Source organism: Phoca vitulina, unplaced genomic scaffold (genome assembly GCF_004348235.1).
Source record: "Phoca vitulina isolate PV1807 unplaced genomic scaffold, GSC_HSeal_1.0 scaffold16, whole genome shotgun sequence".
Lineage (NCBI taxonomy): Eukaryota > Metazoa > Chordata > Mammalia > Carnivora > Phocidae > Phoca > Phoca vitulina.
The window spans coordinates 36,631,661-36,649,993 of record NW_022589719.1 but is presented as its reverse complement, the minus strand read 5'-3'; the positions used below and the strand labels follow the sequence as shown (position 1 = coordinate 36,649,993).

General features: G+C 67.4%; 1 protein-coding gene across 2 annotated transcripts; it reads left to right on the top strand.

Annotated features, from left to right (window-relative positions):
* Positions 1 to 6: 6 nt before the first annotated feature.
* CD81 (CD81 molecule) lies at positions 7 to 15,888 on the top strand. Of its 2 annotated transcripts, XM_032414590.1 has the most exons (8): positions 7 to 14; positions 9,879 to 9,993; positions 12,885 to 12,982; positions 13,705 to 13,779; positions 14,134 to 14,238; positions 14,638 to 14,740; positions 15,154 to 15,239; positions 15,318 to 15,888. In XM_032414590.1, exons 3-8 carry the CDS (start codon positions 12,917 to 12,919, stop codon positions 15,378 to 15,380), a joined length of 498 nt encoding a protein of 165 aa, XP_032270481.1. In that variant the 5' UTR covers positions 7 to 14; positions 9,879 to 9,993; positions 12,885 to 12,916; the 3' UTR covers positions 15,381 to 15,888. The 2 variants fall into 2 exon arrangements, with proteins under 2 accessions (XP_032270481.1, XP_032270480.1); XM_032414589.1 differs by lacking the exon at positions 7 to 14 and having other exon boundaries at positions 14,638 to 14,738; positions 15,152 to 15,239.
* The last annotated feature ends 2,445 nt before the right edge of the window (positions 15,889 to 18,333 follow it).

Below are 18,333 nucleotides of genomic sequence, written 5' to 3'. Positions count from 1 at the left end.
ATTTCGTCTTCTGGGTGAGCCCGGGCTGGAGGAGGGCGGGGGACAGGGGCACCCCGAGCCCGGCAGGCCGCGCGTCCCGCTAGGCCCGGTAGAGGGGGCGCAGCCAGGCCGCCGAGGTGCGGGGCCACCTGTGGGCGCCGGGCGCGGATGGGGGTCCTGGGCAGGCAGACAGGCAGGTGGGGGTCGTCCGGGGGGGGTTGCTGCGAGCCGGGTCTCGGGGCTTCTGCGCGGCCGGGCCCAGGGCCCCGCGGCCGGGTCGGGGCGTTGGGGGGCCTCGGGTCTGTGCCCGCCGGGTGATGGCGGTCGGCGCGGCGGGTGCGGGCTCGGAGCGGCGGGCCGCGGTGTCAGGGACCACCCTGCTTCGCGGCGACCGAGGGGGCTCGGGGGCGGGGCTCCCGGCGCCCCGCCCCCCATGAGCTCATCTGGGCCACCGCCCCTGGATGGGCGGCCGCGGCGGGGGTTGGCGGGGGGGGGGGCGCGGACTGGGTCTGAGTCTTGGGAACCGTCCGCTCCGCACTTGGCCCAGCCCCGCTCACCCCAGTGTGCCGGCCGCGGCCCGGGGATGGCGGTGAGGGGCCGGGCGGGGCGGCACCCGCACAGGAAGCGCCTCAGCCCCTCGTGGCCCGCGTGCTGGGCGCCCGCACCGCGGTGGCCGCGCTTTGTGGGGCCGGCCCCCCTGCACTCCTCAGCCAGTCCGAGATTGCAGTCCCCGCTCTCCCAGGAGGCTGTGGAGGCCTTGACGGGAGTGGGGCTGGGGCGGCCGTTCTGAGCTGCCACAGGGCAGGGGGCCCTGAGGACTCGAGCGTCTCTGGGCTCCTCCGGGGCCTGGGTCCCAGTGGATGGCCAGGTCTGGGCTTAGGTGTGGGCTTGGACGTCCACCTCGGAAACAGGTACCCACAGGATGGTCTTCTTGGGGTGCAGGAGGGTCTCAGGGGCTCCAAGCTGCTGGCCTGCAAGTTGCGTTTTCCTGGCCTGGGTGGTAACTGCTGGCCAGTGACCTGGTGCTTCGGCTTTGTTTCCATTTCCTGCCTGTGTTGGAGTTGGGGAGGGGCCCCGAGTGGGTGCAGGAACCCCTCTCTTGGCCCTGCCCTGCTTCCCCTTGGCCAGTCCTCTGGGCAGTGCCTGGGAACCCTCCCGGACCCCTCTGCCACCCCAGGCTGCTCACCCCTTCTCAACAAGGACCGTGACAACATCTGGCAGACAGCGTAGTTCTCAAGTAGACGCGGGAGGGTAAACTTCTGAAACGGTCCCCTGAGCAAGTCTGTTTCCCATCGGCACAGCCGAGGGTCCCAGCGCGGAGGATCCCAGTGCGGATCTCGGGGCGGGGAGGTGTTTGGGGTGGGGAGGACCGAGACTGAACTGAGCTCTAGCTGGGGGTGGAGTGGAGGTGTCACACCCCACCTGGGTGGGAAGGCACAGGTTGGGGGGCGCTGTGGCTACTGGCCTCTGCCTGGGGAGTGGGGAGCAGTGGGACTGTCAGGAAGGGCCAGGACTGACCTGAACCGCCCCTGGGGCCTTTGCCGAAGGGGTGGTGTTTAGTGTTGATTTAGTAAGTTTGCCTGCTGTGGCCCGGGCTTGTAGGGGGCCAGGGGGACACCCAGACGCCCCTCTGCTGGCCTCTGAGCCCATCCCCTACAAGCAGAGCCTGGATGTGGGGTGAGGACCCTGACCAGGAGATGGAGGGTAGACGGAGGTAGAGGATGTCTCCCGGAGCAGATTCCTGTCCTTGGGCTGAGTGTCAGTGCTGGGTAAGTCCCTCCCCACTGCCCAGCCTGGGAGGTCTCCAGGGCAGCCCCTGCTCACCGCCCAGCTCTGCTTGGGCGAGCCTGGTAGTTCCCCAGGCAGCTGGGGTGGAGGCCTGACACATCCCCAGGGGCTGCTCTTTATTCAGGCTTAAGGAAGTGTTTCCAGGCCTCTCCCCTCCTGAGCCAACCAGCTGAGCATTAAGAACTGTATCCCACAGTCCAGTCACCGTGGCCCCACCCATCCCTGCAGTGGGTGCATGCAGAGCTAAGCAGGGTTCGGGCTGGGGGCCACCACTCTGGCAGGGCCCCTCTCTGCCCCGGCGTCCCGCCTCACCTGGCTGACAGCGTGGTGCCGCGGGGTTGGTTCCGGACGGTGGAGCGCTCACCCCACTGCTCGGGTCCAGGTCCTGGGCCTTGGCTTCCTGCTCCGTAAGGTGGACGTCCTCCACATCCCGTCCCCCGGCTTGGCAGATTAGCTACCATCCTTAGGGGCCAGCTCAGGAAACGGTTGTAGGGCCCAGATGGCCAGCAGGAAGACTGCTCTCCTTGGCCGGTGTGGGCAGTGCCCTGGGGAAGGGGCTTCGGGTGCCCCAGAAGGCGTTGGGTGAGGGAGGGCCCCTGGTGCCTGGCCTGACTCTCGCTCGCCGGGCACCTTGGCCACAGTGCAGGAGTGGGTGCTGAGGGGCAGCTGGGAGAAGACCTGGACAACGGGTGTCTGCATTGGGCCACTTTTAAAAGTTGCATCGTAGAGAGTGAAAAGGCTCCCACCTGGGAGCAGGCCTCAGAGGCGGCCAGGCTGGCTTCTCCGGGAAGGAGCCCGCTCACCCCGCACGCTCACAGGCGCGTCTCTCTCCTCCACGAGCCGGGACTCCGGGGCCCCAGGCGGCGTGCACTCAGTACGCCTGACAACCGCTTGCCTTGGGGTGCCATGGCCTGGCGGGGACAGGAGTAGGAGCACGAGCAGAAGCCCGGGCCAAGCCTGGGAGACAGTGTAGACACCCTGCCCGGCAGCGTGGAAATCCTCCCTGTTGTGGTTGGACCCGGCGCTTCCTGGCAGAGGCCGCTGGTTCTCAGGCTGCTGGGCATTTCAGGAAGAGCAGAGGCTCCGCTCCCTGTGACCTGGGGCAGGCATCTGGCACGCGTGAGCCCCGCTCGCTCTCCTCATCTGTGAAGTGGGTACGACCACAGGCCTGTCCTTGGAGGCCAGCCAGGGAGAGCGCAGCGTCCCATGCCTGGGCCTGGCCACTCCTCCAGCCCGATGCCTTCAGTGGCCGCCTTCCAGAGGTAGGGCAGCCAGACTAGGCTGGGAACAGGGCTGATTAGAAGCCTCGCTAACTGGCATTTAATTCTCGCTTCCAGACAGCACATGACCGTCTGTCACTTAGCGGTTCTGTCGCCTTCCTTCCGGGACAGGGGATGTGTGACCCTGGCAGGCTCTGGGTGGGGGTGGGGATTTCCTGTGCCGGTTTCGGGGGGAGGGGGGCGAGTGGACGGACTGAGTGGCAGAGCTTTGGGGGAAACGGCCGTTGGGCTGGGACAAGAAGAGGAAGTCTGTGCTCTGTCCCTGAAACGAAATAACCCCCCCGCCCCCGCATGAGGATGTCCAGGCACCAAGAGGCCTGGGACCCTGGCGGGCGCCGCTGCAAAGCTGACACAGTGCCCCCCCCCGCCCCACCAGCTCAGGTCTGCCTCCAGAACTAGAGCTCATCCCCAATCCCTAGCTCATACTGCTTTGAAGTTTGGACAGGGAGATGGACCCAAAAACCACCCCTCCCAAATCATCTGCCCCGTGGCTTCATTTCAGCACCTGAAACCCCACGAGGGCAAGAACCCAGATCAAATCAATATGGCAAAGTCCAGGCACCCGTGGGAGGAGCTGATGATCACCTTTGCACTGGCCCCGTGTTTCAGGGTGGGGATGGGGGAGAGGCACAGGGGTTCTCCCTCTGGCCCTGGCACCCCAGGACCCAGGCCAGGGCACGCAGCCAGGGCTGGATGGTTTTCAGCCCTGGAGCTGCCCTGTGGCCAGCACGCCTTGTCCTTGACCTAGAACCAGGCTCGTCTGGAATTGGCCCTCGGGACCCTTCTCCCAAGTTGTTTTCCATCTATCCTGTGGAATGTGGTTTGACCCAGCATGCTTCCAGACCTCTAGACTTCTCAGTGCCCCCCTGCCCCCAAAGCACACATAGTTTCTACCCTGGGGCCTGGCCTAAGCCCCTCCTGATGGCAGGGCAGGTGCTAATTCACACAAGACCACTGGGGGCTTCCAGGTGGACCCCCCGGGTGCTAGGGGTTAGGGTTAGGGCAGGCAGGGGGCCATGGCCAATGTGCTGGCTGAGGATTTCCCTTGCTAAGCTAGCTGCCGGGGATGGGGCGGCCCCCCTCCCTGGGCATGAGCTGAGGGCTGGCCAGAGTGAGGGGCTTAGGACGTGGGGTTGGGCCCATAAGTTCCTCCAGTCGGTGGTGAGGGTGCTCCGGGCAGCGGGGGGGCTGGGAGCCACAGAGGCCGGGGGACCCAGGGGCCAGCAGCACAGCCAAGGCCTGGGGGCTCATGCCCCCTTTCCTTGTCCTCTAACTTGGGAAAGTTAGTGCTGCCCCGCCTGTCTACAGTGACTGGGTACCATGGTCATTGTCAAGAAGGTGAAAGACAGGAAGCCAGGGCCGCCCGCCCTGCAGGGTCGGTGGCTGGGTGACCCACGCCCGGATTGGCCGGGTTGGCCTGGGTCATAACGCGCCCTGGGGGGACGTTGAACAGCTCCCTGTAACCTGTCTTACCTGCGCCGTTGCCTTTGGATGGGTGCTGAGGTTGGTTCTGTCACCGCTGACAGCCGGCTCCCGACACTCAGGCCGACACCCAGGCCTGTGGGGTGCCGGGTGCGGCTGGGGTGACAGCAGTGAGGACTGCCCGCCTCCCTGGTCTCCAGTCCTGGGGCTGGGAGGCCTGAGCCCAGGAGCTCAATGCCCTTGGTCTTGGGGGTTGGGGTGGGGGCGTCCAAGAGGCAGTGGGTTTGGGAACCACCAACCGTGGTCCCACCGCGAGCTCACGGGGAGCTCACCCTCTTACACAGCTGTGGCTCTGCTTGGCTGAAGGGCCCACACTGCTCCCTAACCCGGGGGCTCAGCCACCCACCCTTTGGACAGACGGCCTTTCACTTTGTCTTGAGGTGGTAAGACCTCCAGCTCCCACGAGGTAGCACTCCCCTGGGCCAGCCAGGCCCTGGGCTGGAGCTGTCCCCTTGGCCTCCAGCTGGGGCAGTAGGAGGCTGAGGTCCCCAAGTGACCATGTGAGGCGGTCCTTCTACTGCTTCATAGCCTGGCGTGGCTCCAGGGCTGGGGCTCCCCTGGGACAGGGACAAGGCCATCCTGACCTGCCCTGGGAGCCCTCCACCTGCTCTCTTGTCCTCTGCCTGAGCCCACCCGCCTCCCATCTCCCTCCCCAGTCGGTGCCCAGCCCACCTGGATCCTCCTTGTCTGACGCACGCGGCCTGTCCTGTGCCCTTCTCTGGCAGGTCCCTGGGATGTCTGTGTCCACAGGCCCTCCCTGCAGGGGCCGAGGGGGCCGAGGGGCTCCCCACAGTGGGGTTGGTTTAGGGCAGGGGAACAGGACACTTCCTGGCTTTTCTACCCGGGGAGTGGGTGGTGGGGTTGGGTTTCTGTTGTGCCCCTAGAGTAGCGGGGTGTGGCGGGGCCTGCACTCACCTCTTGGGGGGAAGTGGCTCCCGCAGCCCCTAGCTGGTGGCCCCGGGGGGCCTGGGTCATGATCCCCTTGCTTCCTACTTTTAGATGCGGGGCCAGGTGGCTTCCTGAGGTCCAGGGGCCTCCAGCGAGGCTCTGCTTCCTGGCCGAGGTGCGGGTCCCTGCTCTTCCCTCCACACCTGCTGCGTTGAGCTGCTCCCAGAGGCCACGACAGGACCGTGGGGGCAGCTGCCCAGCCCCCGGGAAGGCCCGCATTGGGCCTGTCCCCTCATGGTGGGTGGAAATCGAGGGTCAGTCTTCAGAAACCCGAGACCCCTACCCAGCTCGAGGGGTGGCGCCAGGACCTTCCTCTTGCTCCCCTGACCCGCCACAGCCCATCCTAAAAGCATCTCTGCTGTGCCTCTTCCCTCTGACTTAGCCCCGTGTCCCTGAGGGCATTTCCGGCCTCACTTCCTGCCTTTAGCCTTCACTACCCTACTTGGTTGGGGGGGTCTCCAGGCCTCCAGGACCCCCAGCTGCCCAGCCAGGTGGCTGCTTCCTGGCGCATTTTCCCTGGAGGTGGGGGGTTGGGGAGCAGGCTGGAGTGGAGCCGGATGCCCCCAACCCGCCCCCCTGCGGTGGAGCTCCCCCCCCACCCCACACACACTGCCCCCTGCCCCCTGGGGCAGCCAGTGCTGCTGGGAGGGTGTGAGTGACGTGAGCAGCCCTGGGGCCCGCGTGGGTGGGGCTGGGGCACTCGGGGTGCGGGGGCCGAGGGCACGGCAGCCCCAGGCCTGCCCAGGCAGCACCCACTCCCTCTTGCTCCCTTTCAGCCGCTTCTTGGAAACGGCAGGCGGGCCGGGCAGGAGCCCAGCGTGCTTGGCAGCCCCCTCCTGCTTCAGCTGACGCTGTTAGTTATTAATTCTCAGAAAGGAAGGAGAACGAAACAGAAACAGAATCTCTCACAGGGTCCCGAACTGGCCACGCTGTGCCCGCTGTGGGGCCTTCCCCTGTGGCCCAGCTGGCTGGCACCCTTCCCGGCGCCACCGGCCGCGGGGCCTCTCGGGGGGGCACGGCCTCCGGGCCAGGAGTGGGTGGGAGCCGTGCTTCTGGCGGGCGAGAGGGTCCTGTGACCCTGCGCAGAGGGCTCCGTGGGGCGGGGGCACCCCCAGCACTGGGACGTTAGCTTAGACAACCTGACATCCTCATCTTCCAGTGAGGATGTGGACGTGACCCCGAGGTGCAGCGGGGCCCCCTTGGCTGCCACGCTCCGGGCCCCACCCTCTACCGTGACCCCTGCTCTCCCTGAGCGCCGGGCTCCGTTGTGTAATGCACGTCTGGGCTCCACAGTTCTCCAGTCCCCTCTTTGACCCTAAAACCTCAGTTCTGTGGGCAAGACTTCAGCACGATGTTTCCAGATGCTTGCTGTGGGCCCTCGGAAGCCTGGTGAGCCCAGCGTGTGTGGCTCCTCGCTGCGGGCGCCGGCTGGCACCAAAGCAGCAGCCTGGATCCTTTGGGGCCCAGATGAAACATTTACCCCTAAAAGCCTTGCTTCGAAGTTCAGCGGTCGGGGACTGAGTGGGAGTTGGGGGTTTAAAAACAGCCTTCTCGGGCGTAGAGTACACAACACGTGTTTCAAACGTACAACCTTGACATAGAGCCCCGTGGGACGGTCACCGCATCACGATCGTGGACACGTCCAGCAGCCCCGAAAGCGTCCGGGAGCCTCGTGATCCCTCCCCCGTCCCCGGGCGGCCCGTGGCCTGTGTTCTGTCACTGCACCTGATTTGCATTTCTGACACTTCTGTGGAAAGGGAACTTTTTTCTTTTTGGTCTGGTGGCTGTCATTCAGCACGGCGCTCAGCCAAGTGGGACATTTCCCCACGGTGTGCTCGTCCGTCCCATCTGTGCGCCAGTCCAAGGACAAGCGGGTTGGGCCCGGTTTGGGGCTGGGAACACCAGGGCCCATGTTGTGGTGTGGACGGCGCACGTTCGCGTCCCTGGGCGGACTCGGGTGGCAGGCGTGGCCGCGTGGAAGCGCACTGAGTCCTGGTTCCCTACACGTCCCCGCCAGCACGTGAATGGCGGGGCAGGAGCCCTCCCTTCTCTGCGGAGGGCTTTCCACCCCCCTGGGTCAGGGTGCTGCCTTTGTCCCGCCCTGGTTGGCGATCTGCCCCCTGCCGTGCGGGTTTCCTCGTCTGGGACCGGGATGGTCCATACCACCACTGTGTTCACCCGGCCCCACCCCGGGGGTCTGCGCAGGGCCTGGAGTGACCGGGGCCCTGGCAAGCAGGGGGCATGTAGGCACCGGGCCCTCCCCGGCCCCGGAGGCAGGACGAGCTTCCCTTTACCCCTCAGGAGTGAGGGCCTGGGGGCTGCGGGGGAGTCTGAGGCCGCCCCGCCTGCCCCGGAGTCTGAAGGAAAGCCCTTCCGAGGCAGCAGAGGTGGTGACCAGGGGGTGGGATGAGCACTGCCCCACTGCACTTCTGTTAGGACCGTGCACCCCAAGACACGCTCGTCTCCCCAGCTGCTGGGGTGAAGGGGCTGCGTGAGGAAGATGGGAGGGGTTGCAGCCGGGCCGCTGACGGGGACAGGGAGGCCGACTGGGGCTTGTGGCCAGGGCGCTGGCACTGCAGAGGGCTCCAGAGGGAGGCCCGGGACAGGGGCTTCCCTGCCCCTCCCCCTCCGCCCCGGGACATCTCACAAAGGCGGCTCTGGACCACAGTTTCAAAAGAGAACAAGTGACGGTTTCAAGCCAGAGTTACCACGGCAACCCTCAGCCTCGACACCGCCTCCCTCCGAGCCGCAGATGGCAGCCACCTCGGGCGGAGCCGGGGCCTCTGGGGCGCCCGCCCTGCCCCCGCCGTCCCGTGGGGCCCCTGGCCGTCTCCCGCTGCTGACAGGTGCCACCGAGAGGCGCAGGATGCTGAGAGCCTGGGGCCCTGCCCTCTGAGGGCTACGCGGTGGCCGAGGGCCCTGGGAGGGGACCCTGGCCGGAGCTGGCGCACAGTAGGCCCTTGATGGTCCTCCCCACACTTGCTGGAGGTCAGGGCAAAGGCTCCGAGCCTTGGCCTGTCCTCCCCAACCAGACCTGGAACCCTGGGAGAGGTGGGCTGAGAAGCGGAAACCCCAGGCTCGTGGAGGGGGCAGGCAGGTGCTCCGAGGGGGGTGCGGGCAACCCGGCCTCGGGGGTGTGAGCCCCGCCAGCCGTACGGGTAGGCGGGTGTGCTAGGGCCCGGGGAGCGGCTGGGGCTTTCCGCGGGGCAGCCCTCGGGGCAGGTGCCGGTCTGGCCAGGTGGTGTCCGCGGGGCGTTTCTCCTCTGCGTAGCACGTGGAGCTCTGGGCCTGTGTCGGGGGCAGGGGGGCGGTGTCTGCTGCTGTGGGGGGAGCTCCATTGCCAGCACACAGTAGGACGGGGAAGCCAGGAGCTAGCGGCCGAGCAGCGAGGCCCTCCGACCCGTGCCCAGGCTTGCAGCTCTGGGAGCACAGTCCACCTCGGTGGGGCATCCGGGGCTGGGACGGCCCGGAGGATAGGAGGCTGGGGCCCAGAGGGCAGCACAGCCACTGGCCTGGGATGATGAGATGCTCCTGTGTAGGCCGGGCCCAGCGTGGTCCGGGCTCCCCTTCAGCACCACCCCCCCCCCCCCCCCCAATGGCCCTGTGCTCGCAGGACGGTGAGTCTGTGGAGGGCCTCCCTGAGCCGGAAGCCCCGTCCTCCCGCCAGGCTCTGAGCAGAGCCCCCTTTCCTGCCCCGGCTGCTCAGGCAGCCCCTCCCCTGGCCTATCTGGGAGCACAGCGTGCTTCCTTCCTCCTGCAGCGCAGTGGCTTCCCTTCCCAGGGCTGACAGCAGCAAGGATTTATCCCGCAAATGGCCCGGCCCCTCGCCCCCGTGGCTCCCTGGATGCCACCAACCTCCGCTCCTCCCCTTGTCTGTCGCTCCCTCCATCGGCCCCACCAGGGCCCTGGCGGCATCAGACCTCCACCCCTCTCTTTCTCTTGGCAGCAAAGACTTGCAGTCCCTTCCACGGGCTTCCCAGATGCGCTGAGGACTGCTGGAACCACCCCCTTGGAGGAGGGCCCAGCAGTCCCTGGGGTCCTTGGGTCTGGTGTGGACTGTGGCCAGATTTAGCAAATAAAAATACAGGACATCCAGTTAAATTTGAGCTTTAATGAACGCTGTTTTGACATAAGCGTGCCCCATCCAGTATCGGGAATGTGGTCCCCGACACCCAGGCCTTCCTTCCTGGGGCACGTCAGGCTCCAGGTCCGCGTGTGGAGCCGGCAGACAGCCCAGACCCCAGCGCACCTGGGAGCGCCACCTGGCGAGGGACGGCCTGGGCCCGCGGGCAGGTGGAGGCGCGGCTCCAGCACCTGCCTCCTTGGTGTTCAGTGTGGTTCGGCCCACACTGGCCACTGCGGTGCTCTGGGCAAGTAGCCCTGTACCCGTTCTTTTCCCAGTTGGCCGGAGGCGTGATCCTGGGTGTGGCCCTGTGGCTGCGCCATGACCCACAGACCACCAATCTCCTCTATCTGGAGCTCGGAGACAGGCCTGCGCCCAACACCTTCTACGTGGGTGAGTGCACCTGGGGGGCCCAGGGCCTGGCCGGCTCTGGGCTGGGGGGCCAGCAGGAACGACCCATCAAGGCGTCTGATCATGACTGCTGCGGATAGGAAGTCAGGAAGGGCTTCCAGGAGGAGGCAGGGCATGGGCCAGGTCAGCGAGGCTTGCTGTGTGCTGGGCTGCTGGGCGGGACGAGGCCTGCCAGGAAGGGCTCTTTGGGCGAGAGGGTGAGACAGAGCGTGGGTGGAGTCAGGTCCGCCTGGGGGCCTTGCGGGCTGGGGTGCGGAGGAGGTCCCCTGCCTGGCTGGCTGGGGGTGCGGGGGGCAGGAGCCCGGCTCCCAGGCAGCACTGGAACGTCACGGGGTGTGTGGGCTGTTGGGACCCCACCGGATGGCCTCTGGGGGCTGACTCGTGGCAGGAGGCCTCTGGGTGGGGGCGGGGGAGCTGTGTCTCGTGGTGGGTATTTCGGGGGAGGCTCGCTGGGAAGGGGTGGGGCTGGATGCCTGCCTGGGCAGCAGGACTGGTAGCTGAGGCAGCTGGAGCTGAGGGGGAGGGAGACTCGGGCCCCAGGGTGAGGCAGGGGCCAGTGTGACTCAGGCCGCCCCCCCCCCCCACACCTTGCTGCCTTATTAGGCTGCCTGTCTGCCTCCCAGGCACCAGCTGTGGCCCCCCCAGGGGATCAAGCCGCCACCCCTGCCCCACCCTGTCCTGCAGAGCCTCACTCCCCCTTAGGTTGGTCCCCAGCCAGTGGGAGGCAGGGCCTGGCCCTTGTGGGGCTCTGGAAGCCTTGTTTCTGTCCTTTAAAGGAACGGCCTGGCTGGCCCCTCGGGTCTCCACAGGCCTAGCAGCGGGACAGGAAGTGTGTGTGGGCCTTTAGGGCTCGGGGCTCCGTGTTAGGCCCAGCGGCCGCCCCACTGGCCTGGTATCCTGTGTGCAGCCCGGAAGGGGTCTGGGTCCCTCCCAGCTGCTCTTTGGGGCTGGGGGGAGCACAGGCTTGCGATACACGCTTGGTTGCTGAAGCAGGGATGGCCCAGGGCCCCTGGGGCCACAAACGGGATGTGTGTCCCTTCCCAGCCCATGATCCTCTCTGAGCTGCAAGGTGGAGAGGTCTGACTCAGGAGCACCAACGGGGTGGCCCCTCGCCTCCCCGGAGACAGGAGCCTGCCGCTCCGGCTGTGGTTTCCCAGGGCCAGCCGTCCCTGGAGGGGGTCCCGAGCCTCCCATCTCCAGATCCCTAGGCTCCCCCTGGGCTGTGGGGCCCCTCAAAGGTTTGAGTCTCTGGAGGAGCGGGCCCCCCCCCACTCGCCTGCCCGCTCCAAAGGTGCCCACGAGGACCATCACCCAGGGTCTGCCAGGGGCCAGGCACCCTCAGGAGCAGGGCGGTCAGCTTTGCTCACGTGTCCGAGGGCAGGGAAGTACCTTCCAGACCCACGAGACCTCCTCCCAGGTGTCCCCCTCCCCTTCCCCAGGGGTTCAGGCCTGCAACAGCCTGTCCGGGAGCGGCTGCTCTCCACGCCGCCCCCTGCAGGGCCTGGGTGCCATGGGTGTGGGCAGGTGGTTTGGGGAGGGGTCCCCCTCCTGCCTCATGGCCGGAGCAGCTCATGCTGTTGCTGCCCCCTCTAGCTGGCCCAGCTTTTAGAGGGAACCCCAGTCACAGGCTCAGTTTCGGGCCCGGCACACGAAGGTCTGTGCCTCTGCTCTGGTCCTTGCCGGGAGGAGCCGGGCTGCAGGGGGGACGTGGGCCCACAGGAGAAGCTTGTAGGGGGCAAAGCAGGCACTGTCCCACCGGCCTGCCGCTCGCAGGTGCCACATTGGGCTGTCACCGTGGGGCCTGGCCCTGGCTTGCAGGGGCCCCCACTTCCCTCTCCTGGCACTGGGGGGGGGGGCTGCCCTTGGGGAAACAGCTCCAGCCACTGGACCACTTGGTGGGCAGGGTGGAGGCAGGGCCTGCCAGCCCCGGGACCTGGGCTTCTGCAGTGGCCCCCGTGGGCTGCCGAGTCCCTGCCCATCAAGGACCGGCCTTCTGGAGCCTCCCGCGGGTCCCGAGGCAGGCTGGGCCTGCCAGGGAGGCGGGGGAGCAGATGTGGGCCCTGACAAGGGTTCTTTGTCCAATGCTGGCGGGGGCGGGGGCAGGTTAGCGGGGCTCCGTCAGCATCCAGGGCGACACTGCAGGGCCCAGTGGGTCCCCGACTGCGCTTGTCGGAGCCAGACCTGTCTGGGTGGGCCGTGGGCACCAAGAAGGGCACCACAGCCAGGCCAGAGGCACCCCCCACCCTGTGCTGGCCCTTCCTGCCTCCCCGGGAACCCCTGCCCAGCCTGGTGGGCACCCCCCTGTGCTGTCCTGGAACTGTCCCTCCCACACCATATGCCATCCTTGGCGGGGCCGGGCCACCCCAGCTGCCAGGCCACCTCCTCCGGCAGGCTCTAGTCCCTCGGAAGCCAGCTCGAGCCCACTGCTCTAGCCCAAGGAGCCACACGGAGCCGCTGGGTCTGACCCCCTGAGCAGTGGGCACGGCCCTGTGCCCCAGGAGGGGGTTGGTCGCAGAGGCTCGGAGGACCCAGAGGGCGCGGACTGTACGCAGGCCTCAGCCCGGGACGGATGCAGCGTCAAGACCTGTGGGCTGAGCTCTCTGGGCACTCTGCTGTGCCAGTCGGTCCTGGCCCGGCCCTCGGCAGCCTGGCTCCCAGGGTGCAGACCCGTGCAGGAGAGATGTGGGCGTGGGGGGGGGGGCGCGGGAGAGGCGCTCACCCGGCGGCCAGGCTGCAGTGCCCTTGCCACTCCTCAAGGGCAGGGTGGCCCGAGTCTGGGGCAGGGGGTATGCACATGGCTGGGGAGGGGTCCGGGGTGGCGGGCCCTCGGGGGGACGTTGCGCACTGAGGGTGTCCGTTGCTCCCCCACAAAGGCATCTACATCCTCATCGCCGTGGGTGCCGTGATGATGTTCGTGGGGTTTCTGGGCTGCTACGGGGCCATCCAGGAGTCCCAGTGCCTGCTGGGGACGGTAAGGTCTGGGGCCGGGTGGGGGCGGGAGGGGGCTGCAGAGGCAGAACCCAGAGTTCTGCTGCAGACGCCCCGTGTCCAGCTCAGACGGCCCCCCCCCTTGCCAGTGTGATCCTGGAGCGGGGGCTCGCGGGGTGGCCTAGGGACCTTTCCCAGAACGTCAGCCCTCCAGGGTCCCTGTGTGGTTCAGAAATCCCGCCCTGGTCGATTGCTGTGACATCTGGTTCCTAACTCATGGTTCTACGGTGGGTTTTCTTCTCTGTTTTTAATAAAAAGCCACAGAAACAATAGGGGGCATGTCCCAGCCCCTCGGCCAACGTCAGTGGGGAAACTGAGGCGTGGGCAGGCCAGGAGGCATGGGCAGTGGGCGCCCGTGTCACGATGACCCCCTTCCCACGGGAGAGGGAGAAGTGGGGAGCGGCAGGGGGTCACTTGGGGCCCGAAACCCCTTGGGACTGTGCCGGCCTGCAGCCCCCACCCGCTGAGCCCTGGCCCGCGGGGATGCTGAGAAGCTCGGCAGGTCACTGCTGGGACCAAATCTTCCCCTCCACACGGCTCGTCTCTGGTTGGGACGTGGGGGTGGGTGCCCCCACCAGCCACACACGCACCTGTCGGTCACTCGGGCGTCTGGCGTCTGCACACGGCCAGCCCTAAGCTGCCCCATGCCTGCTCTCATCCCCCGTGTCTCTGCCCTCCCCTCTGGGTCCTGCACGGCCTTCCCAGTTCTTCACCTGCCTCGTCATCCTCTTTGCCTGTGAAGTAGCTGCCGGCATCTGGGGCTTTGTCAACAAAGACCAGGTGAGCCTGGGACCACGGTGGTGGGGCCGTCCCAGCTGGGCCGGGAGGGAGGAGTGCCTGCTGCTCAGGTTGTGGGGAATGGGTTGGGCCTACCCTTGGATTGCGGGGTGCTCTTTGGGGCTCCCCGTGAGGGCCTGCCTGGTAGAAAAGCACAGAGGGCTTTCTGGAGGAGGTGGCTCGGGGGCTGAGTAGAAGGCAGGGCCACCTGTCTCCCAGCCTCGGGCAGAGGTGGGGGGGCATCCAGGTCTACCCTGGAAGCATCATCTTCTCGGGAGAGCCAGGGGAACGCTTGCCCCCCAGGGATGGCCCCTGCGGTGGCTGGGACCTTACCCCTCCTGCACACCCCTCCCCCAGATCGCCAAGGACGTGAAGCAGTTCTACGACCAGGCTTTGCAGCAGGCTGTGGTGGACGATGATGCCAACAATGCCAAGGCCGTGGTGAAGACCTTCCATGAGACGGTGCAGGAGCGGTGCTGGGAGGAGGCCTGGGGAGCTGGGGGGTCAGGGGGTCGTCCTCTTGGGTCAGGCCCCGCTGGGGTTGAGTCTGGCCCCAGCACAGACCTCAGGAACAGGAGGGGTGCTGCAGACCTGGCGGGCCAGGGAGCCCTCTCTGGGACGCCCCTGGGGGCGTTCTCGGGGACCCGTGGATCCCCAGGCGGAGCCAGATGAGCCCGTTAGGCCAGGGCGCAGTGGGAGAAAGGGGAGGAGAGGGGCCCCTGGGCTCAGTTCTCCCCCTGAATAGACCATCCCAGCCCCCCACCCTGAGCCAGCCCGCGTGATGTGTGTCCCTGGCCACTCCCCGCGGGTCATGTCTGCACAAGGGCCCAGGGCTGACCGCGGGGTCCTCGGTCCCTGCAGCTCAACTGCTGTGGCTCCAACACGCTGTCCGCGCTGACCACCTCCATCCTCAAGAACAACCTGTGTCCCTCGGGCAGCACCGTCATCAGCAACTTGTTCAAGGTACGCGGGGCCGGGCCTCCCAGGCTTGCTCCCACGCTTCGCCGCCACCAGCCCTGGGTGGGTCCCGGGGTGGGGTGGCTTCCTGGGGGCTCCAGCTGACGCTGCTGGGTCTCTGCCCCTGGCTCCAGATGGGAGAGTGGGTGTGGAGGGCGCCCCGACTGCGCAGGTCAGCACCCTCCTCGTGCGGCTCAGCGACCTGAGCGGAAGCGCGCACACAGCACATTCCGTTTCCACGTCTGTTTTAAAACGGGTGTGAGATGACCTGCAGAGACCAGGCCCTGGTCTCACCTCTTCTGAGGGGTTGAGTCCCTCCATGCTCTTTCCACAACGAGCCTGAGCCGCCGCACTGCGGGGGCCCGAGGGCCTGCGCCCCTGACGGTCTGCGGGCTGTCGCCCCCCCCCCCCCCCCCCCGGAGGACTGCCACCCGAAGATCGATGACCTCTTCTCGGGGAAGCTGTACCTCATCGGCATTGCGGCCATCGTGGTTGCTGTGATCATGGTGAGTGTGCGGGCATCTGCTCAGGGCGCCCCGTCAGGGCTTCGGGTGCTGACTGTCCCACCCAACCCCTCCCTGCAGATCTTCGAGATGATCCTGAGCATGGTGCTCTGCTGTGGCATCCGGAACAGCTCCGTGTACTGAGCGGCCCAGCTGCTCCCGCTGCGGGGGAGGGCCGGCGGGAATCCTGCAGTGCCCCTGGAGTGACCGGACATTTCTGAGGAGGGGCCGTCACCGCCCGTGTATATAACTTCTCCGGTATTACTCTGCTACACTTATTAGCCTTTTTACTTCTGAGGTTTTGTTTTTGTCCTGAAGTTCCCCGTTACCTTTTGGGGCTGAAGTCACCTATAGAGGGCGTGTGAGCGGGCCTTGGGGACTGCGAGGCAGGGGCCCCCTCTGCTTCTGCGGCTGGAGGGGCTCTGCCTGCTCAGCCAGGCCTCTCCTGGGGGCCCCTCGGCCCACCCACCTGCCCCCCGGCTGCACGGCTCATGCCTTTTTTAACCCTCGTTCCTCTCCCGCCACTTGTCTGGAGCCGGGTCCGCGAGCAGCCTTACGCCTTCAGTGCACCTGTCCTTTCTAACTCGTCACCTTTCACTGTAATTACATCTCGAAAGTCATTCAATAAAGAAGGAAAATCCGGGCATGCTAACAAACTGTCTCTGTGCCTGCCGCGTCTGAGCCCCGGGGGGCGGCTAGAGGGGCAGCGGAGCCGGCGCGGGGGAGGCACAGCTCTGTGGACCTGGGGCCCCGAGAGCACTGCACACAGCAGGTGCCCCCTTGGTGGGTCCTGTGCCACCTTCACCAGCCTCCACCCAATCTCACCCCCCCACTTACTCCTTGGGCACCACCGCCCAGAGGGGGGCAGATACTGTGGTGTAGGATGTGCTTGAGGTGGAGGGCCTGCAAGACTCCCCTTCCTCCTGGCGGACAGCTCTGTGGAGGACACGCACCGTCCCCTCCCACGCGCCGAAGGGACGCTTCCTGGCCTGTTTGGGTGCTTGTAAGTGTTCCATGGAGAAACTGGGTAGCTCCGGGCCTCAGCTGCATCTTGCGAGGGCTCAAGAGGAAGGTCTGAGCCTCTGCATGGGGGGAGCCCACCCGACCGTGATGGACTGAGGCCCAGCTGCCACCCCCGGGAACTGCTGGGTGATGTCACCACGAGCTATGCTAAACTGACCCCTTGAGGCCGCAAGCGCCCGGCTGGGATCCACGTGGACTCACAGCTGCCTCCTTTGAGGTTTATTTTGGAAACTAGCCCCAGCCTTGCATCTGGGGTCACCGGGTCTCAGCGGGGTCCGCCCCTCCTACCACACCCCTCCGCCCTGTGCGCTGGGTGGGTCTCTGGGAGAACAGGGTGGCCCACGGAGCCTCCTCCCGCTTACTTCCCCCTGTGCGACCCTGGGGCATCCCGGCCCGGGGGCACAGCGCAGCCAGCCGCATTCCGTGCTCCGGGGGTAGGCCTGGGGGCGGCCCCAGGAGCGAGGGGTCCCTGGGGCATCCTGGCCACACTGCACAGCGCAGCCGCAGTCCGTGCTGGGGCGGTTGGGGGCGCTGAGGGCGGGCGGGGGGTCTGGGGGCGGCCCCAGGAGCGAGGGGTCCCTGGGCTTCCCGACCACGCCTGGACTGCAGCCCCGAGAGGAGCGGGGGCCGGCGGGGGCGCACAGGCGAGTGCGAGTGGACGCGGCCAGCCAGGCCACCGCGGTGGGCAGGCGAGGCCAGGACGCCTGGGGGTAGAGACGAGCGCTCGGCGGAAACCCCGGCCCGCCCCATCCCCCGACCCACGAAGGGCGCGGCCGCGCGCTTCCGGCCGGACCGGAAGCACCCGGCAACGGCGCTGCGCGCGAGGATGCACTTCCGGTTTGGGGCGGCCGCTGTGCTCGCGACTTCCAGCAGGTGGCGCTGGGGCCCCGGGAACGCGGAGGTGGCCGTTAGCCCTCGAGCATTCTGGGAGTCGTAGTGCTACCTCTTCCTCCTCCCTCTTTTCCCTACTCAATTCCGGCTCGTTGCGAGAAGGAGAGACGCCGTTTCCGGGGAGGGGAGGCTCGGAAGAAAAGTGAGGACGCATGCGCAGGGGCTACGCGACCCGACAGGCCTCGGGAATAGCGGCCCAGTGCCTTGTGGGAGATGTAGTTCTTCAGGTGCGGACGCCGCGTCGCTGGGCCGGCGGAGGACTCGGTTTCCCGGAAGGCCGAGCGCGGCGCAAGATGGAGCCGGCCCGACCGCGCCGATCCGGTAGGTTTGTGGTAAGGGAGTGCGGCGCTGACTAGCGGTCGCGTCTCTGGGAGGTCGCTGTCCGCAGCCTACTTGCCCAAGCCCGGAGGCCCCCCCAGAGTGCTTCGTGTCTCCGGTCCCTCGCGGCCTGGGCCTTGGGACCCCGAGCCTTGTGAAGCCTGGACCCTGTCCGGCCCAGGCCCCCGACGGAGCGGAGAAAGCCCGGGGTTCCGCTTCCAAGGGGGGGGCAGCGCGCGCCGGCAGGGAGGCCAGGGGTCCCGCCCCCGGGCCCGGGCCGCAGCCGCCGAGCTCCCGGCCGCTGCACGCCCCTGGCCCGCCGAGCTCACGAGGTTCGAAGAGGACTCCAGGAAACGCAGTCCCGGACTCCGTGTCGTGGGGCCCTGTCCCCCCGTCCCCTGGAGCGTCCCACCGATCCGGCCGCTTGTCCTAGTCGCGGTGGCGAGCCCGGCGGGGGGGACCGCGGGAGCGCGCGTCCGGCTGGAGCGCCTGCCGTCCCTGCGGCGTGCCGTGCGCCTGGCACGCTGTCTCCCCTCCGGCCCTGCCAGCTCTGGGACGCGCTGGGGTGTGTTTCGTGCGCGCGTTCCCTCCCGGAGGTGTTCCTTCACTTGGGGAGTCGTGCCCCAGAGCAGTGGCGGTCTGGTCGGGGTTTGATCGGCCGCGCCTGGCCCACCGCCGGGGCCTTCCTGGGCGCACGCACCGCAGTGGGCCACCCTGGCCTCGGGGGGCTTGGTGGGTGGACGGGGGAGGCCGCGCTGTCCTCTGAGCCCGGAAATGCCAGGTGCAGGGTGCCCGCCTGGTCACACGGGCCACTAAATGAGTGTTGGTGGCACTTCTGTGCCCTGCTGGGAAAGGCGAGGTGTGT